At 45.2% G+C, this 15,925-nt stretch overlaps 1 protein-coding gene across 2 annotated transcripts in view; it reads left to right on the forward strand.

Annotated features, from left to right (window-relative positions):
- The window catches only part of NAA15 (N(alpha)-acetyltransferase 15, NatA auxiliary subunit), a 180,636-nt gene extending 165,134 nt beyond the window's left edge, over nucleotides 1–15,502 (forward strand). Inside the window, exons 18-20 of one of the 2 annotated variants that reach the window (XM_029595321.1) lie at nucleotides 3,138–3,281; nucleotides 11,028–11,125; nucleotides 14,433–15,502. In XM_029595321.1, coding sequence (XP_029451181.1) covers nucleotides 3,138–3,281; nucleotides 11,028–11,125; nucleotides 14,433–14,636 — 446 coding nt within the window. In that variant the 3' untranslated portion in view covers nucleotides 14,637–15,502. Of the gene's footprint in view, nucleotides 1–3,137; nucleotides 3,282–11,027; nucleotides 11,126–14,432 lie in introns of those variants that run through there. The other variant, XM_029595406.1, reaches the window with a different exon arrangement.
- Nucleotides 15,503–15,925: the final 423 nt, after the last annotated feature.

The following is a 15,925-nucleotide window of genomic DNA, read 5'->3' on the forward strand; positions in this document are numbered from 1 at the left end:
CGGCTGACTGATAGGGCAAAGTCAGAGGTCCTTTGCTGGCAGGCATTGAAAGTGAAGTCATTAGGATGGATTGTCAATCAGGCCAAGAGTCATCTTTCCCCTTCTCATGTGTTGGAATTTCTGGGGGCGTAATTCGATACCAAGGTGGGGAAGGTGTTTCTCACAGACAAGTGCATATCCAAATTACAGATTTAAGTCCAAGCTTTGCTACAGAAGCAGGTACCCAGGATCTGGGATTACTTGCACGTTCTCGGCTCTATGGCTTCCATGTTGAAGTTGGTTCCATGGGCATTCACTCATATGCGGCCTCTTCAGTCAGTGTTGCTTTCCCGCTGGAATCCATTGTCGGAGCAGTTTCATCTGCTGCTCCCCCTAACAGAGTTGGCCAGGTCCAGCCTCTCGAGATGGTTTGTTCGGGATAAGTTGAGACAAGGAGTGGATTTGGAGGTTGCAGACTGGATAATTGTTACCACCGATGCCAGTCTTTTTGGATGGGGAGCGGTGTGTCAGGACCAGTCTGTTCAGGTTCTATGGTCGGCAGAGGAAGCATTGTGGTCCATCAACGGCCTAGAGATGAGGGCAATGCGGTTGGCATTGCAGGTGTTCCTGCCTCTGTTGAGGGGTGAGTCTTGTCAGACAATGCGATGTTGGTGCCTTACATCAACCGACAGGGTGGTGCAAGAGTCGGGCGATAGCTCAAGAGGCCCAAGAGTTGTTCAACTGGACAGAGCAGCATCTGGGGCTGTTAGCAGCTTCTCACATAGCAGGAGCAGACAGTGTGCAAGCGGATTTTCTCAGCCATCAGCAGTTGGATCCTGGAGAGTGGGAGCTTTCAGAGGAAGCAATGTGCTTCATTGCGCAAAGATGGGGCAGACCGCACATGGATCTAATGGCGACTTTCCAAAATGCCAAGGCCCCACAGTTATTCAGTTGGAGACGGGAGTGGGGAGCAGAAGGGGGTCTATGCCTTAGTTCTTCCTTGGCCGAGCAGCATTCTTCTGTACGTGTTTCCCCCGTGGCCTCTGGTGGGCAAGTTCTTGTGGCGGATAGAGATCCATCCGGACGAGGTGATCCTGGTGGTGCTGGAGTGGCCGAGGTGACCTTCGTTTGCAGACCTGATAAACTTAGAGGTGGACAGTCTGTTGAGACTTACTCATCTGCCGAAGCTTCTGCAACAAAATCTCATATACTCCGATCAGGCAGCCCGCTTCAGTCTCATGGCTTGGCTTTTGAGAAGAAGCATTTAAGGAAGAGAGGATATTCTGAGGACATTATTGCTACTCTTTTGCAAGCAAGGAAGACTTCCACCTCTTTGGCATATGTGAGGAAATGGAAAGTTTTTGAGATCTCTTGCATGGAACTGGGAGTGGATCCTATGTGGGCCTCCGTGGCTCATATTTTGGATTTTTTACAGAAAGGCTTGATGAAGGGTTTGTCTTTTAACTCCTTCAGAATTCAGGTGGCGGCATTGGACTGCCTACGAGGCAAGGTACAGAGAGCATCTCTAGCGGCACATCCAGATGTAATGCATTTTCTCTGGGGGGGGGTGAAACATTTGCATCCTCCGGTTCAGAAGTTGTATCCTTCCTGGAACTTTAACTTAGTCCTTAAGAACTTGTGTGCCGAGCCGTTCTAACCTCTTAAGAGGGCCACTATGAATGATATCACTTTGAAGGTAGTTTTTTTTTGTGGCTATTTGTTCTGCCCAAAGGATTTCAGAATTGCAGGTGTTGTCTTATAGAGAACTCTTTTTCACAGTTTCTTCCTTTTTGCCGAAGATGGTTTCATCGTTTCACTGGAATCAGTCAGTGGAACTGCCATCCTTTTCAAGTTTGGATGCTACGGTGCCTCATGCTAGAAAGTTGAGACGTTTGGATGTCAAGCATGCTTTGTTGAGGTATCTTAAGATCACTGTTTATGACTAACGGATCACCTTTTTGTGCTATGGAATGGTAAAAAAGGGTTGTAAAGGTTTGAAGGTTGCGATTGCTTAGTGGTTGAAGGATGCTATTGGTTCTGTGTACGTCTGTCAGAGTCGTCCTCTTCTGGAGGAAATACGGGCTCATTGAACCCGTTCTCAGACAGCATCCTGGGCAGAATGTCAACAAGTGTTGCCCCAGGAGATTTGTCGGGTGGCAACTTGGAAGAATTTGCACACTTTTGCAAAGCATTATCGTTTGGATGTTCTGGCCCCAGAGTCACAGGACTTTGGAGAAAGTGTACTTCGAGTGGGACTCTCACAGTCCCACCCCCTTTAGGGAAGCCTTGGTACAACCCAGGAGTCTGGACTGATCTGGGTTCGTACAGGGAAAGGAAAATTGGTTCTTTCCTGCTAATTTTCGTTCCTGTAGTACCACAGATCAGTCCAGAGTCCCGCCCAATGGAGGTCTTGGGTTTGGAGAATCAGTTCGATCTGTTATAGTAATCAATCTGAAGAATGATGTAGGGGGTTTTTTTGTTTTGTTTTTTTTTATTGACGTCAAGCTTATCTCTTTTGAGTTTTCAACTTTCCACTGCTCAATCAGGGGAATATAAATTTGTTGTAGTGATTAGTGTTTCCATCTTGGCTTGGGTACTTATCAATACTGAGGGACTGCGGCTGGCACATCCAGGTTATGTTGCAGTATCAGTAAAACCTTTTTTGTCTCCATCTGCTGGAAGGGAGGCAAAACCCAGGAGTCTGGACTGATCTGTGGTGCTATGGGAACAAATATTAGCAGGTAAGAACCAATTTTCCTTTACACTGAACAAGGCAGCTTACACCATGTACACCCCTTTTCTTATTATACTTTAAAAAGGTGGGCTTAAGAAATATTTGAACAAGTTTCTTGGAAACAAATCCAAATACTATTAGACTTGGACTTCCTTATTAGGATATAGTGGTTCTTCCATGTGACCCAGACTGGCCTCTGTCACGAACAGGATACTGGGCTTGAGGACCATTGGTCTGACTCAGCATGGCCCTTATGTTCTTAAGTAGAATTACTGAAACTTCACAGTAGAATGTTGTTTGAAATACATAATAAAGAAAATTACTTGTAAACCCTTCATATTCTGCCTTTTTCAAGCTAGTGATGATATTGTCCACCTTTTTGAGACTGAAACAAATCTGCCTTTCATTTTTGTCTTTCCTATAGTATCTGAGAGTAAAGAATTACCTGATGCAGTTAGAACAGTATTAAAGCAAGAAATGAATCGGCTTTTTGGAGAGACGAATCCGAAGGCATTTAACGAAGTGTTCCAGAAAAAGAACTCTGATTCAATTCCACATAGGTTATCAGGTAACTGTTTCACTCAAAAAAAACAAAACAAAAAAAACAGTTGAATCCACCCACTGCTAATTTTTTAGAATTGCAGTCTTGCTGCGGACATTCAAGACCACAGTTTTAATCCATGGAAAGTGGCTAGTGTGTCTCCGGTGCTTACAAAGAGGCTTTACCGGGAGCTCTGTTTAAGTGTTAGCGCCTGCCACAACTGGCTTTTATCAGATAATGATCGGAACTAAGAACACTAATGCATGGTCCATGGCACTTATTCAATCCTCTGCCAAGGCACTGTTGTCTCCAGAAATGTATTTATTTATTTATTTATTTTAATACTGCAATGGTAGAAATATTCAACAAGCTTGTGCTGTGAATACCTGCCCATTCTGGCTGCTGACTAGCCAGCAGATGCATTATTTCCTGAACTGTTAACATAAAACTCTAAAATACAGTCTAGCAAAGAACTAGGGTAGATGGGTGGTTAAATAGTTTGTCTCTCACGCTGTCTAATTGGCTAGAGTGTGGAGCAAAGAGCATTAAATGGCCTGAGCAAATTTCCTCCCAGACTCCAGGGATGCATTAGCCGTACTCCAGTTGACTGTACTGTTCTTAGTCAAAGATGAATAAGCTATCTGGTTAAATATTTCTAGTGGACATGGTTGTTTCCAAAGCAAATATCTCTTATGACTACTGACACACAGTGGGGGAAAAGTCTGCAGGAGACCCAAGTTCAGTTCCTTTTCAGGTTAGCAGGAAATGGGAGGGCTGTGGAGGCAACAGCCTCAGCGAATGGAAATAGGTTGTTAGTGCTGCTAGCAACTAATTCAAGGTATGCAAAAGCTGTCTTCTGCAGGGACCTGCAGTGTGGTAGGAATAAAGGACAACTACATGGCAGCTCTATGCTATGCGTTGAGACTGCTCCCCATGTCTACAAATCATTATTGTAACTATTAGTATAGGAAAATTGGTTCTTACCTGCTAATTTTCATTCCTGAAGTTCCACAGATCAATCCAGATGCATAGGTTTTTCTCCCCTACCAGCAGATGGAGACAGAAGAAAGGCTCTGATGAAAATGTCACTTAAGCCAGTGTGACATCTGCAGTCCCTCAGTATAACTCTGTACCCTAGCCAAGATACAGTTAACCCAACAAACAACTCCCCCACTTCCAGTCGAGCAGGGGAGAGGTAAGCTCAATGCCGAGCCCCTGAGATGGTAAAGAATTGAAAACTCCCAATAATAATGAACGTCTTACTATATACACAAACTAGAGGGGTTTTTCCAGAAAGGGTAAGGCTCTGGACTGATCTGTAGGACTTCAGGAACAAAAATTAACAGATAAAAACCAATTTTCCTTTATTTGACCCCCAAATCAGTCCAGACGCATAGGATATACCCAAGCTTCCCTAAACCAGGCAGGAACCTGAAAGACCTGCTCGCAGTATACACTTTCCAAACCCAGCTGCTGTTGATGATCAAACATCCAGCCGATAATGCTTTGTAAAAGTGTGTAATGATGCCCAGGTCACCACTTGGCAAATCTCCTGTGAGGGAACCCACTGACATTCAGCTCAGGATGCCACCTGAGCTGTAGCAGAATAGGCCCGTAGACTCTCTGGAACTGGATGTCTTACAAATATAAATGGACACAATAGCCTCTTTCAGTCACCTGGCAATTTGTTGCCTTAGCAGTTGTGTTCCCTTTACTCGCTCCTCCAGAAAGAACGAACAGGTGATCTGACCACGAAAACTATTGGCGACCTTCAGGTACCTCAGTGGTGCTCTATGAACATCCAGTAAGCGAAGCTCTTTCGTATGTGGAGAAGAAGAGTCCAAATCTGGAAAGGCAGGAAGCTCCACTGTCTGAGTTAGATGAAACAAAGATATCACCTTGGGCAAAAAAAGGGCACCACGTGTAGAGATTACCCCATTACAAACCTTTGAAAAACAGGTTCCCTACAAGACTTGGCCTGAAGCTCCAAAATGTACCTGGCCAAAAGAATTACCACCAAGAAGACCACCTTCAGTGACACTTTCCTCAATGGCTCAAAGAGAGGACTACAAAGAACCCACAAAACCACATTGATTCCATGAGGGAAACACTTGCCAAACCAGTGGCCACAAAGGCTTCACCCCCTTAGGAAACCACACTACATCTGTGTGAGAAACCAGGGAGGACCCCTGCACACTACCTCTGAAACATACCAAGGCCTCCACTTGGACTCATAAAGAATTGAAAGCAAGCCCTTTTTGTGGCCAACCTGCAAAGGCCAGAATATGGGAAACCAACATACGAAGAAGAGCAATTCCCTCTTTCAGGCAACACGCTTCAAACTCTTTCTACACCCTGATATATGCCAAAGAAGTGGAAGGTCACCTAGCCTGAAGCAAGATTGTAATGACTTCCTCCGAATATCTTTTCAGTTTCAAGCGAGTCCTTTCAAAAGTGAGCCATCTGTTCCAAGAAAATCTGCCCCTGATAAAGCAGCCTGGGAAGGTGCCCAACAGACGTGGCCACTCTGGAGCCATGAAAATCACCCTTTCTGGATGTGTCTCGATACATCTCAGAACCTTACCAAGGGGGAAATGTTTATAAAAGGAGATGCGAAGGATGGATTAGGGCATCAAGACCGTCTGCCCCGATCTCTCACCTGCAACTAAAAAAACAGTGCACTTTGGCATTCTGCTTCAGTGCCATCAAGACCAGCTGAGGAAAGACCAATCTGGCATGAATGAGAGCCATTGCCTCATCCGTGGGTTCCCATTCCTCAGGGTCCAACATATGTCTGCTCAGAAAATCCGCTTGAACGTTGTCTACTCCGACAACTCGAGAAGCTGCCAGAGTCAAGAGATGCTGATTTGCCCAGCAAAAGAGTTCCTGAGTCTCTCGGGGTCCCATCACACTCCTGGTTGATATAAGCCATTGTCGTTTTCCTGCAGAAGAAAACAAAGCAATGCCTTGCGAAGCACTCTAGTTTCTAAATGATTGATAGACCACGAAGCCTCTGCTGCCGACCACATTCCCTGCGCCTTAGGCCTTGACAAATAGCCCCCAGCCTTTCAGACTGGCATTGCTGGTCACTACTACCCAATCTGGGATCTCAGAACCCATGCCTTGAGAAAGCCACCAGGAGAGACTGGACCTGGATTCTCCCTGTATTGGTAGATGGAGCTGAAAATCCTCTGACTGAGGGATCCAATAGGACAGTAACACCATCTGAAGAGGCCACATATGTGTGAGCGCCCAGCGAACTAGATCTAACATAGATGCCATAATACCCAGGACCTGTAAATAATCTCAGATTCTGGGTTCTGGAAGCCGCAACAATCTCTGGACCTGTGCCTGTAACTTCAATAGTCTCTTTTCTGTAAGGAATACTTTGTCTAGACCGGTATCGAAGCAGGCACCCAGGTTCTCCAACAGTTAGGTCAGGACCAAGTTCTTTGCCAGATTCACAACTCAGCCCAAAGCTTGCAGCCCCTCTACATGACTCGTTGAACCAAGTGCCGACAGAGTTACTTCAATTTCGTTCAAATAATTCAGTCATCCAGATAAGGATACACCAAGATGCCCTCATTCTAAAGGATGATGGCTACCACTACCATCACTATGGTAAATATTGAGACGCTGTCGCTACACCAAACAGAAGAGCATGGAATTGAAAATGCTGTCCCAACACCACAAAGCGCAGGAATTTTTGATGCTCCTCCCATATGCACATATACTTCAGTGAGATCAAGAGAAGTCAGGAACTCCCCTTTGTGGACTGCCACACTAACAGACGGCAGAGCCTCCATCCTGAACCGTGGAACTCTCAGGGCCGCATTTAACTTCTTTAGATCTAGAATGGGCCGATAGGTACCTTCTTTCTTCAGAACCACAAAATAGATGGAATACCTTTCTTTGCCCCTTTATCATGCAGGTATATAGGGATAATCGCTTCCAGATGATGCAGCTGATCTAGTGTGGACCGAACAGCTTCTTGCTTCCCACCAGAGGCACAAGGGTAGACCATGTAGGCTTTGCGTATTGGACAAGCAAATTCTAGGCCGTAGCCCTCTTTTATGATCTTCAGGACTCACTGATTGGTAATTATCTTGATCCACTCTTCGTGAAAAAAGGCCAGACACCTGCCCTCCCGCTCCCCCTAATGACCACTGGAAAAGAGTGTATCAGCCGTGTTTCATTATGTGTTCTTACCATCTCCAGCTCCCTGTCCGGCAGTTTCCCTGGTGGGTCTACAAGTCCCCGAAATGTCTGCGACATGCCAGACCCCTTTCTGTGTGAGGAGCCCCTAACTGGATGATATCTCCTCACCTCCCTGTACTTTTGTCTGCCAGGGAAACTCTTCCTTTTCCCTTTTGGCTTGTCCTTGGGCAATCTGTGCCCCTTTGACTTGCTTAAATGCTTTACCAGCTGCTCAAGATCCTCACCAAACAAAAGCTTGCTTTTAAAAGGAAGATTGCAACTTGGACCAGACATCCGCGGACCCAAGTACACACCCACAGGCATGTTCTAGATGAAATCACCGATGACAATATGCTGTGCTGACATGTGCATCAAGTCATATTAGGTATCCACAGTATAGGCAACCCCAGCCTCCAAATGCCCTGCCTGTTTGGCTGAGACCGAAGCCTCTGCTCCCTTCACTTGAAGCTGTTGTACCCAGTGAAACGGGTGCATGCCATGAAGCTACTGTACACCATGGCCCGTATGCCCAATGCCAAGACCTCAGACATCTTCGTGAGATGTACCTCTAACTTCTGGTCCTGACCATCTTTCAGAGCCACAGACCCCACCAGCGGAATGGTAGTAGTCTTGGTCACTGCCAAGACCAAAGCATCTATGTTAGGTAACTTCAAGAGCACCAATACTTCCTCTGACAGCAGGCAAAGTTTCACCATCACTCTGCCAACTTTTAGATCAGCTTTAGGAATATCCACTCCCTGACGAGCAGTTTCTTCACAGACCTATGGAATGGAAAGGAAAGGCCGTCTCCGAACCCCAAAGTCCTTCTATGACAGGGTCCACCTTCTCATGATCAGACTCATCCTACATTTCCTTCATCGCAAGCTCCTTCAAAATGTGGGGAATTAGGGGAAACCATTCCTTCCTGTGGAAGAGTATGACCATCCTTGCATCATTCCCTTCCAACACAGGAACATCCCCCAGCCCCGGAGAATCCTGATCTTCATCCTTGTCACCCAGAGGCTCCTTTGAGGGACCCCTGTCCCCTTAGAGCCCTCTGAGGTCTCTGATGGGTCCGTAGCTTGCCGCCTCCGAGCAGGAGTGCACAGTGGGCCCTTAGACCTCCTCTGGAGGCCACTTTTCTAGATTGATTTATTTAATCAAATTTATATTCTGCAACTTCCATACTTGTAAATTCATACATACATACATACATACATACATAAAATAAATAATATTATTATCAAATAAAATCAGTCAGTCGTTACATTATGCATATGCTTTTAGAAAAAATCTCCTCCTAAACCTCTTGATATCACGTTCCTTGCGTAGATCTGTTGGGAGGGCATTCTGCAACCTTGGAGCAATAAAAGAGAGCATCCTCTCCCAAGGGCACTGCAGCCTACATTTATTGCTAGAGGGAATAGCTAATTGAAAAGTCCCTGAGAAAACGCAGAGCACGTGATGGCTCATACCAGCTAAAATAATCTGCCACTACACATTTAACATCAGGGCATAGCAACTTGTGTAGTGTAACTAAAATTCTGAACTGAGATTGCCATTTAGCTGGGATCCTATGCAGCTCACGCAATATTTGCTTCATCGCGGGAGGCACTGTGAGCGGGGACGCTTCCTGGAAGCCCCCTCTTTGCCAGAAAGGCCTTGTGTATTAAAAGCACGAACTCCGAGGAAAAAGCCTGCGCAGAGCCAGAACCATCCTCTGAGGACTCCTCAGCCTCCCCCGATTCCTCTTGAGCACTTTACTGGAGATAATGGAGGAGGAGAAGCAGGCCCCTCCCCCGATGTCTCCTGCACTATGGGAACTGACTCCAAAATGGCTGTGGTTCCCATGCTGCGGGAGGAGGCAGGCCTGTCTGATTCAGACGACCAGAACTTCCTCCCCCTCCCGAGGATGCGCTTATCAGACCAGAACAACCTTTACTGCGAGTCACACAGTGGCTCCAGAGCCCCGACCCATTGAGCCCCGATTTTAGTTCCTGAACGTGAATGGCAGCATTTCCCGCACTCTGCCTCCACGCGGAGTTCTGCAAGTGCACGCGCTGTCGGGCTGAAGAGGGACTCCCTCCCCCTAGAGTTGGGCGCTCAGCCCCCCCCCCCCCTCCCCGTGGTGGATTTCAGCCAAACTCCGGCCCTCCCCCATGCTAAAGCAGCAGCCAGCTCACCCTGAAGTGAATGCTCCCTGAGCCAATCAGCTGTGCCTCCCTGGCACTGACTTCCCTTTATTTATTTATTTTTTTAAAGGAACGGTACTTCCCAGCACTGAACACCAGCAAAGGGAAAATAAAAGATTTATGGCTACCTTCCTGATGTAGACGTCTTCTTGCCAAGGAAGGAAGCGTGAGGGAGTCGGAGCACTGACTTTCAATGTCCCCACAGACAGCGGGCAGAGACACAAAAACAAGGGTCACAAACAGCCCTGCCTACCCTCCTCTATCAGGGGGATAGCCCTTCATGTCATGGACCTACCACCCCTAGCAGCAGTTTTCCTATGCTTTTTATTTGTTTATGCACCGGGCTGCAGGTTTTGTATCTTTACCATCTGCTGGAGACGGAGAAATACTGAAGGACTGCAGGAGGCGTGCAGGCTCGAGTGACTGTTTCAGTTAAGCTTTTCTTCTCTGCTGGAAGGGGAGAAAAATCCCCATCCATCTGGGGGAAGAGTAGGGACGTCACTTACTTCTTGCATTTATCTGCGGCACCCTGTAACTTTGAAAAGCAGACACAAATAGAATAATTAACAATGGAACCTCAAAAGGCAGCAAGTGGGTAAGAAAATTGGATTCTGAGGGAAAAGGAGTACTTAAGATGAAAGAGCAGCAAAGGTTTATGGAATTTAAAGAGTGATGGGAAGATTTATTTTATTTATTTATTTAATAACTTTTCTATACCGGCATTAGTAGGAGACATCATGCCGGTTCACATGACAACAAAAGAATGGAAAATACATTATAACAGGGCGGTGGGTGGGGAATATAACAACAACAGAGAAGGCAAGAAGATATAGGTCTGATATAGGTTCTGATCATATCATGAGAAGTTAAGGAAAAGCCATCGTGGTCTTCGGAGAGCGTGAGAAGAAAGATAACTGAGCTGCAGCAGCGGAGCTGGTAAAAGGAAGTCCAGGATTGCTGGACTTTTAAAATTGATTTTATATTCCACCACTCCAGGTAAGAACCAGTTTTCCTTTACAGCCTCCTATTTGGTATAACCCACCGTTCACTAAACACGAGAGATGCCTGCTGCCTTTTGCAATGTGTGTATGAATCTTTTTCAGCTTCGCCAAGTTTCTCTCTTGCTGAGCAGTGAAAGGAGTATCTGAGTAATGATGGATGAGAATTATTGTGGGATTGCTGAATGCTTCTGTCTGTCGTGTTTCCCAAAGGTTAAGCTGCTTAACTGAAGTATAGTAAATACTCTGATCTTGCCAACCGAATGTTCTCTTATGAGAGCTACTGCAGGGCCCTGTGCTTGGCTCCTGAAGTTCCGGGAATGATGCCTAGCTGTTTATGGTGTCCTCGGAGTAGAAGGAAATTGTAATGTCTGGTTTTTCTCTAGCTGCCAAAATGATGTACTACTTGGATCCTTCCAGCCAGAAGAGAGCGGTGGAGCTGGCAACAGCACTTGATGAATCCCTCAGTAACAGGAGCCTCCAGGTAAAGATTGCCTGCTCACCAACTCAGGCCATTCCTGAATCCCTTTGCCTCACGAGAGGGCTCTTCCTCTTCCGGTTTCCATTGCATGATGCTTTGAGAATCACACTTTGGCACCTAAAAGGACTGTAACCATTGCATACCTGGAGAGTATTGCAGAGGTGTGCGCTCAGCACCCTGCTGACAATGAAAACCTTTACTTTTAAGTCTGGGGGACTGTTTAGAGAATTTCAGAACAAACTCTCGTTATTCAATTAAATCTCATAAAGCAGAATGAATATTTCATTAGTGAGGGGTGGGTTAGTCTTCCCCCCCCCCAAAAAATAAATATAACCAGAGCCCTGTCAGTGTCCCTTCTGTCCTGCCTTCCCCCATTCTCGCAGCTGCTCCCTTTCCGGCTATAACATCTGAGCATTATGAAGTCATCTATATTGACAATAGTTGGGACTATCAGTGCTGTCCGTTCCTGTGATTTTGTTTGATTTTTGTCATCAGATTGATTCTTATGTAATTTCTTTTTTATTATGCATGTGTTCTTGTACCCCCGCCCTGAATGTAGGAAGGGCGGGCTATAAATATCTTAAATAAAAATTTACCTCCCATGGCGTCAGCTGCAAGGGAAGAGGGGGAGGTGCACAGTGGTGGTGATAACGGGGGTTTTTTTTCTTCCTGGGTCAAAGCTGCGGCAAGGGTTTTTTTTTTTTTTTGGTTTTTTTTTAAGCCCCCTGGTCCTTCCCTTGTGGCTTGGCTACCAGAGCAGCAACTTATATTCTCTGTCAGGTCACTGCAAGAAGCCTAACTCAGTCCAATCCTGGGGCTCCCTGTGCCCTGCTGAGGACTTGGATTAAGTTCCTAGGCTAAGATTCTTGTTTCCTGGGCTGGCCAAGACTGGGGATGCTATTGTAGTTTGTTTTTTGGGTTTTTTTTTACACTTCCCTGATACATAATTCGAGCTTCCGTTTTTAGGCATTTATGATGTAAACACTACTGTTTTTGTTTTGTAGCTATCTTTGAGCTTGATATAGATAAAATCTGGTATTTGGAGGGATTTTCCCTCCTGGCAGCCCATCCCCCTGTTTTGCTCATTCTTGCCTCTGGTGCACACTGTCTGGGAACAGCCGTGCAGTGGAGACAGCGGGAGGAGGAGGAGAAGACCGTAGATCCGCTGGCCAGTAAGAACTTGTGCCAAGGATCAGCCCTCCATGCAGAGAAAGGCGCAAAGACAGAGCAGAGGGCCTAAGGGAGGAGTAGGGAGACTGTGTCTTTCTGTGGTTTTATCAGTGCTTATTGGTTAAAACTTGAAAACCCGCCCTGTGTATGATCCCAAGTAGCAATGCTATACTTTTGTGGCAGAGAAGTTTCATGCAAGCCAAATCCATTAGGCTATGTGGAGCTCCTGTGTCCGTGGTAGTTTAAAAATAAAGCAAAATAGCTTCTTACAGCTAATTCTAGGGCAAAGTTTACACACCTCATGTGCTGTGCAAACATGTGGGCAAAACTACACTACTTAACCTGTACATTGATTTTTAACACACAGAGCAATTAAGTTTGTGTGTTTATTGCACCATCAACAGAAATTGTTGCTCGAGGCAATGCACGTCATATTTAGAGCTTCATTTATACATCATAATAAAAATGCACTTAATAAATATGTAGCCTTTGACATTGCTTAATCAGGTTTATTTAAATAAACAATGGGATCAGTTTCCAAAGGTAAAGGTGAGTGTCCCTAAACTCGATCCATGAGGGTTTTCAGGATTTTCCACTATTAATATTCATGAGATCTTATGTGCTGACTCGATAGGAAATGTCCAAGTTCCCCTCATCCAGACAGCTAACTTTCCTTCCCAATCAGTCTTCGGACAAAGATCTCTTAAGTTTGAAATTATTTATTGTACAGATAATTATTGTACAGATAGCCCCAGGCAAGGATCTTTGTAGCTGGAGATGGGCAGGAGAAGGGAGAACGGAGTTTCTTGGGATGCAGCGTGAGAAGACTAAGGGGTTCTGAAGCTGATTTAATCTTTAGAATTAAAGCGATAAGAAGGAATGTAAAAAAAACTGATCGTATCACAGCAAGCACCTCTAGCTTTGAGGCAGCATGGCTGAGACTGACTAACAGTCTTGGAGAGTGATTATAGGAAACGTCCCCACAAGCTGGGGCTAGAGGGCAAGATCCAATGGTAGCGAGCCTAGGATCCATGTGACACAGGGGGGAACATGAAGGACAGTCCCTTGAGCCAATAAGGCACTTAAGAAGACTCAAGTTAGATTGAGAGGGCATACAGACCCTTCCCAAGTGAGAGAAAGTAAAGGATGAAGAGAACTTCTCTTAAGGGCAAGCTCCCTTAAAGGCAAAGCTCACAGGTTTTTATCGTGGGTTACAAAAAGGTGTTTCAACACTAAGCACAGTATATACAGACACAAACATGTACCCGCTGCTGGGCACAGAACATCTTATCTGCATACAGTGGAGGCAGTGCATGCAGCTAGACCTCCTGTGTATTCATTGTGGAGCCCCCTGGTAAGGTGCTTAACTCTGTAAGTCGTTCCCTTGAACTGGCTCTTCTGAAAATATGCTAGAGCTAAGTCCCTAAATATACAGGCCTAAAACGTGGGATCCTACAGGGGCAGAGAGAGGGCGAGGAAGAAATGTTTGGAGCTTAGCCCTGATTTTCAGCTCTAGGCACCTAACTTGGGAGCCCAAATCAAGGCAAAGGAATACTAGAACTAAATTTAGGATCTAAGTTTTGGTTTATTTTCAGCTGAAAATAAGTTCCTAATTTCGGTGCCTAAATTTAGGATATCAGCCTCAGCTGACACGAGGGATGATAAAAGTTCACCTTGTCTGTTAAGTATGGAGGAACTATAGCACGGGTACGCTGAAAAGTAAGAGAACATTTACGTTGGATCCAAGCATTTCATTTGCAGTTTTCAAATGCGTAATAGTCTGCACGCTCTCGGCACCAGATATTGTGTCGTTTCTAAAGCAGACTGTAATCCCTGGCTCAGGTCGGTGGTTGCTCCACATTTTCCCTACATTTGTAATATTTTTAAACAAGGCAATTTGTTGCTTGTACTTTTGAAATAATGCATAAAACACAGAGAGGAATCAGCTGTTTTATTATTTTTTTGAAATTAGCACAAGGAAGTTAACACAATCCATTGTACACGTTTTGCACAGTCCTTTAAAAAGGTTTGCATTTTATAATTCCAGTACCAAAGTATGATGTGTATGCCTAATGCAAATTCCTTCTTTTTTTGGTGAAATGCCCTAATACTGACTCCTTTGTTCCTGGTTCAAATCTAGACCTGTACGGAGGTTTTGGAAGCCTTGCGCAGTGGCAGTTTAGGAGACTGTAAAGAGAAGGTGGAAATGTACAGAGCAAGCTGTCACAAGCTGTATCCATACGCCCTGGCTTTCATGCCCCCTGGCTACGAAGAGGATGTGATGAAGATCACCATCAACGGAGATAGTTCTGCAGAACCAGATGAACTGGCCAACGAGATGTGAACCCCAGAAAACCCATGCAGTGTGGAAAGACATTGGACCATATCGGTTAATGCAATATTTTTGTCACGCACCTGCCGTATTGCTCTGTAACTTGCGTGGGGAATGGATGTGGAGTAAAGACATGCCTTTAAATAGAGTGTTTTACTTTTTTATCCTGCTGACAAAGTATATATATAAAGTATCTAACATATTACAGGATATGGGGTGGTTCAGTTTCTTAATAAAAGCTGCTAAAATTGAAAAAAAAAAAATCATAAAACAAAATAAATGTTATGCTGTCATTACCTTCCCGTGTTTTTAAACTAATTAATTTATATGGAAGCTGAGGGCTGTTACAGCTGGCAGAGCAGGTGTGTGACACAAATATTACTTTCAGATTTGTCTTTTGAGATTACAGTTCTCTTGCACAGCACGGGGAAATGCTGTTTTTGGCACTGGATTCTTTCACTGAGCACAAAGAGTTCTTGGGGCTTTAGCGTCTGATTGTGTGAACGAGGGATGATTCTGATCACAGAAAGCACTTGAGACGAATCGCTGTTCACAGGTAAAACTTAGAAACAGACGCTCTGGTGTTGTGGGAACCGAGGTGTAGACACAAAGCCAAAATTTCTGAGAGCGCATAGGGTTGTTTCAATGAGCTTGTCGTGTCTCGCATTCGCCAATGCGCGATCAAGGGGAGGTTGTTTCCTGCATAACGGTTTTCAGCCGAAACCACCGGTTTTTAAATTCTGTCTTAAGAAGATGTGAAAATAAGCCATTGATCTTCGTTTGGGGGAAAGAGGGTTGCAGCATTTTGTCTTCTTGGAACTTTGTCAAAAAAAAAAAAAAAAGCGTAATGCAAGAAGCAAAAGAAAAGCTGCGCCGAATGCCGTTGGAGCCAGCTAATCGGAAAGAGAGCGGGCATCGTCGCTTTGGAGCAGAAGCAGGGGAGAGGAGGACGCATTGCACCCCCTAAGGCGTGAAGCTCGCAAGAGCAGATACCTTGGCTGTCCTTTTCTGACCGATCAAGAGACTTTGAAACAGTTAAACTCAAAGAGAAAACCTCAGCGGGCCTTGTTCACATTATGCAGGAAAAAAAAATGTGCTGCAGTTTAGATACCTCTGGAATTTTTCCACAGTGTCACAGGTTTGTAATACTTGAAGCCCTATCTTTCTAAGAATATATTTCTTGCTCAGTTGTTTCAGACAGGCCACCCACACCCCCTTTTCTGGCCCAAGACTTTGTAACATTTAAGGGGCTCTTTTTTTTTTTTCCCTCCTCAACAACCAGCTTCTTCCTGCAGTTACAT

Source organism: Rhinatrema bivittatum, chromosome 1, assembly GCF_901001135.1.
Source record: "Rhinatrema bivittatum chromosome 1, aRhiBiv1.1, whole genome shotgun sequence".
NCBI lineage: Eukaryota > Metazoa > Chordata > Amphibia > Gymnophiona > Rhinatrematidae > Rhinatrema > Rhinatrema bivittatum.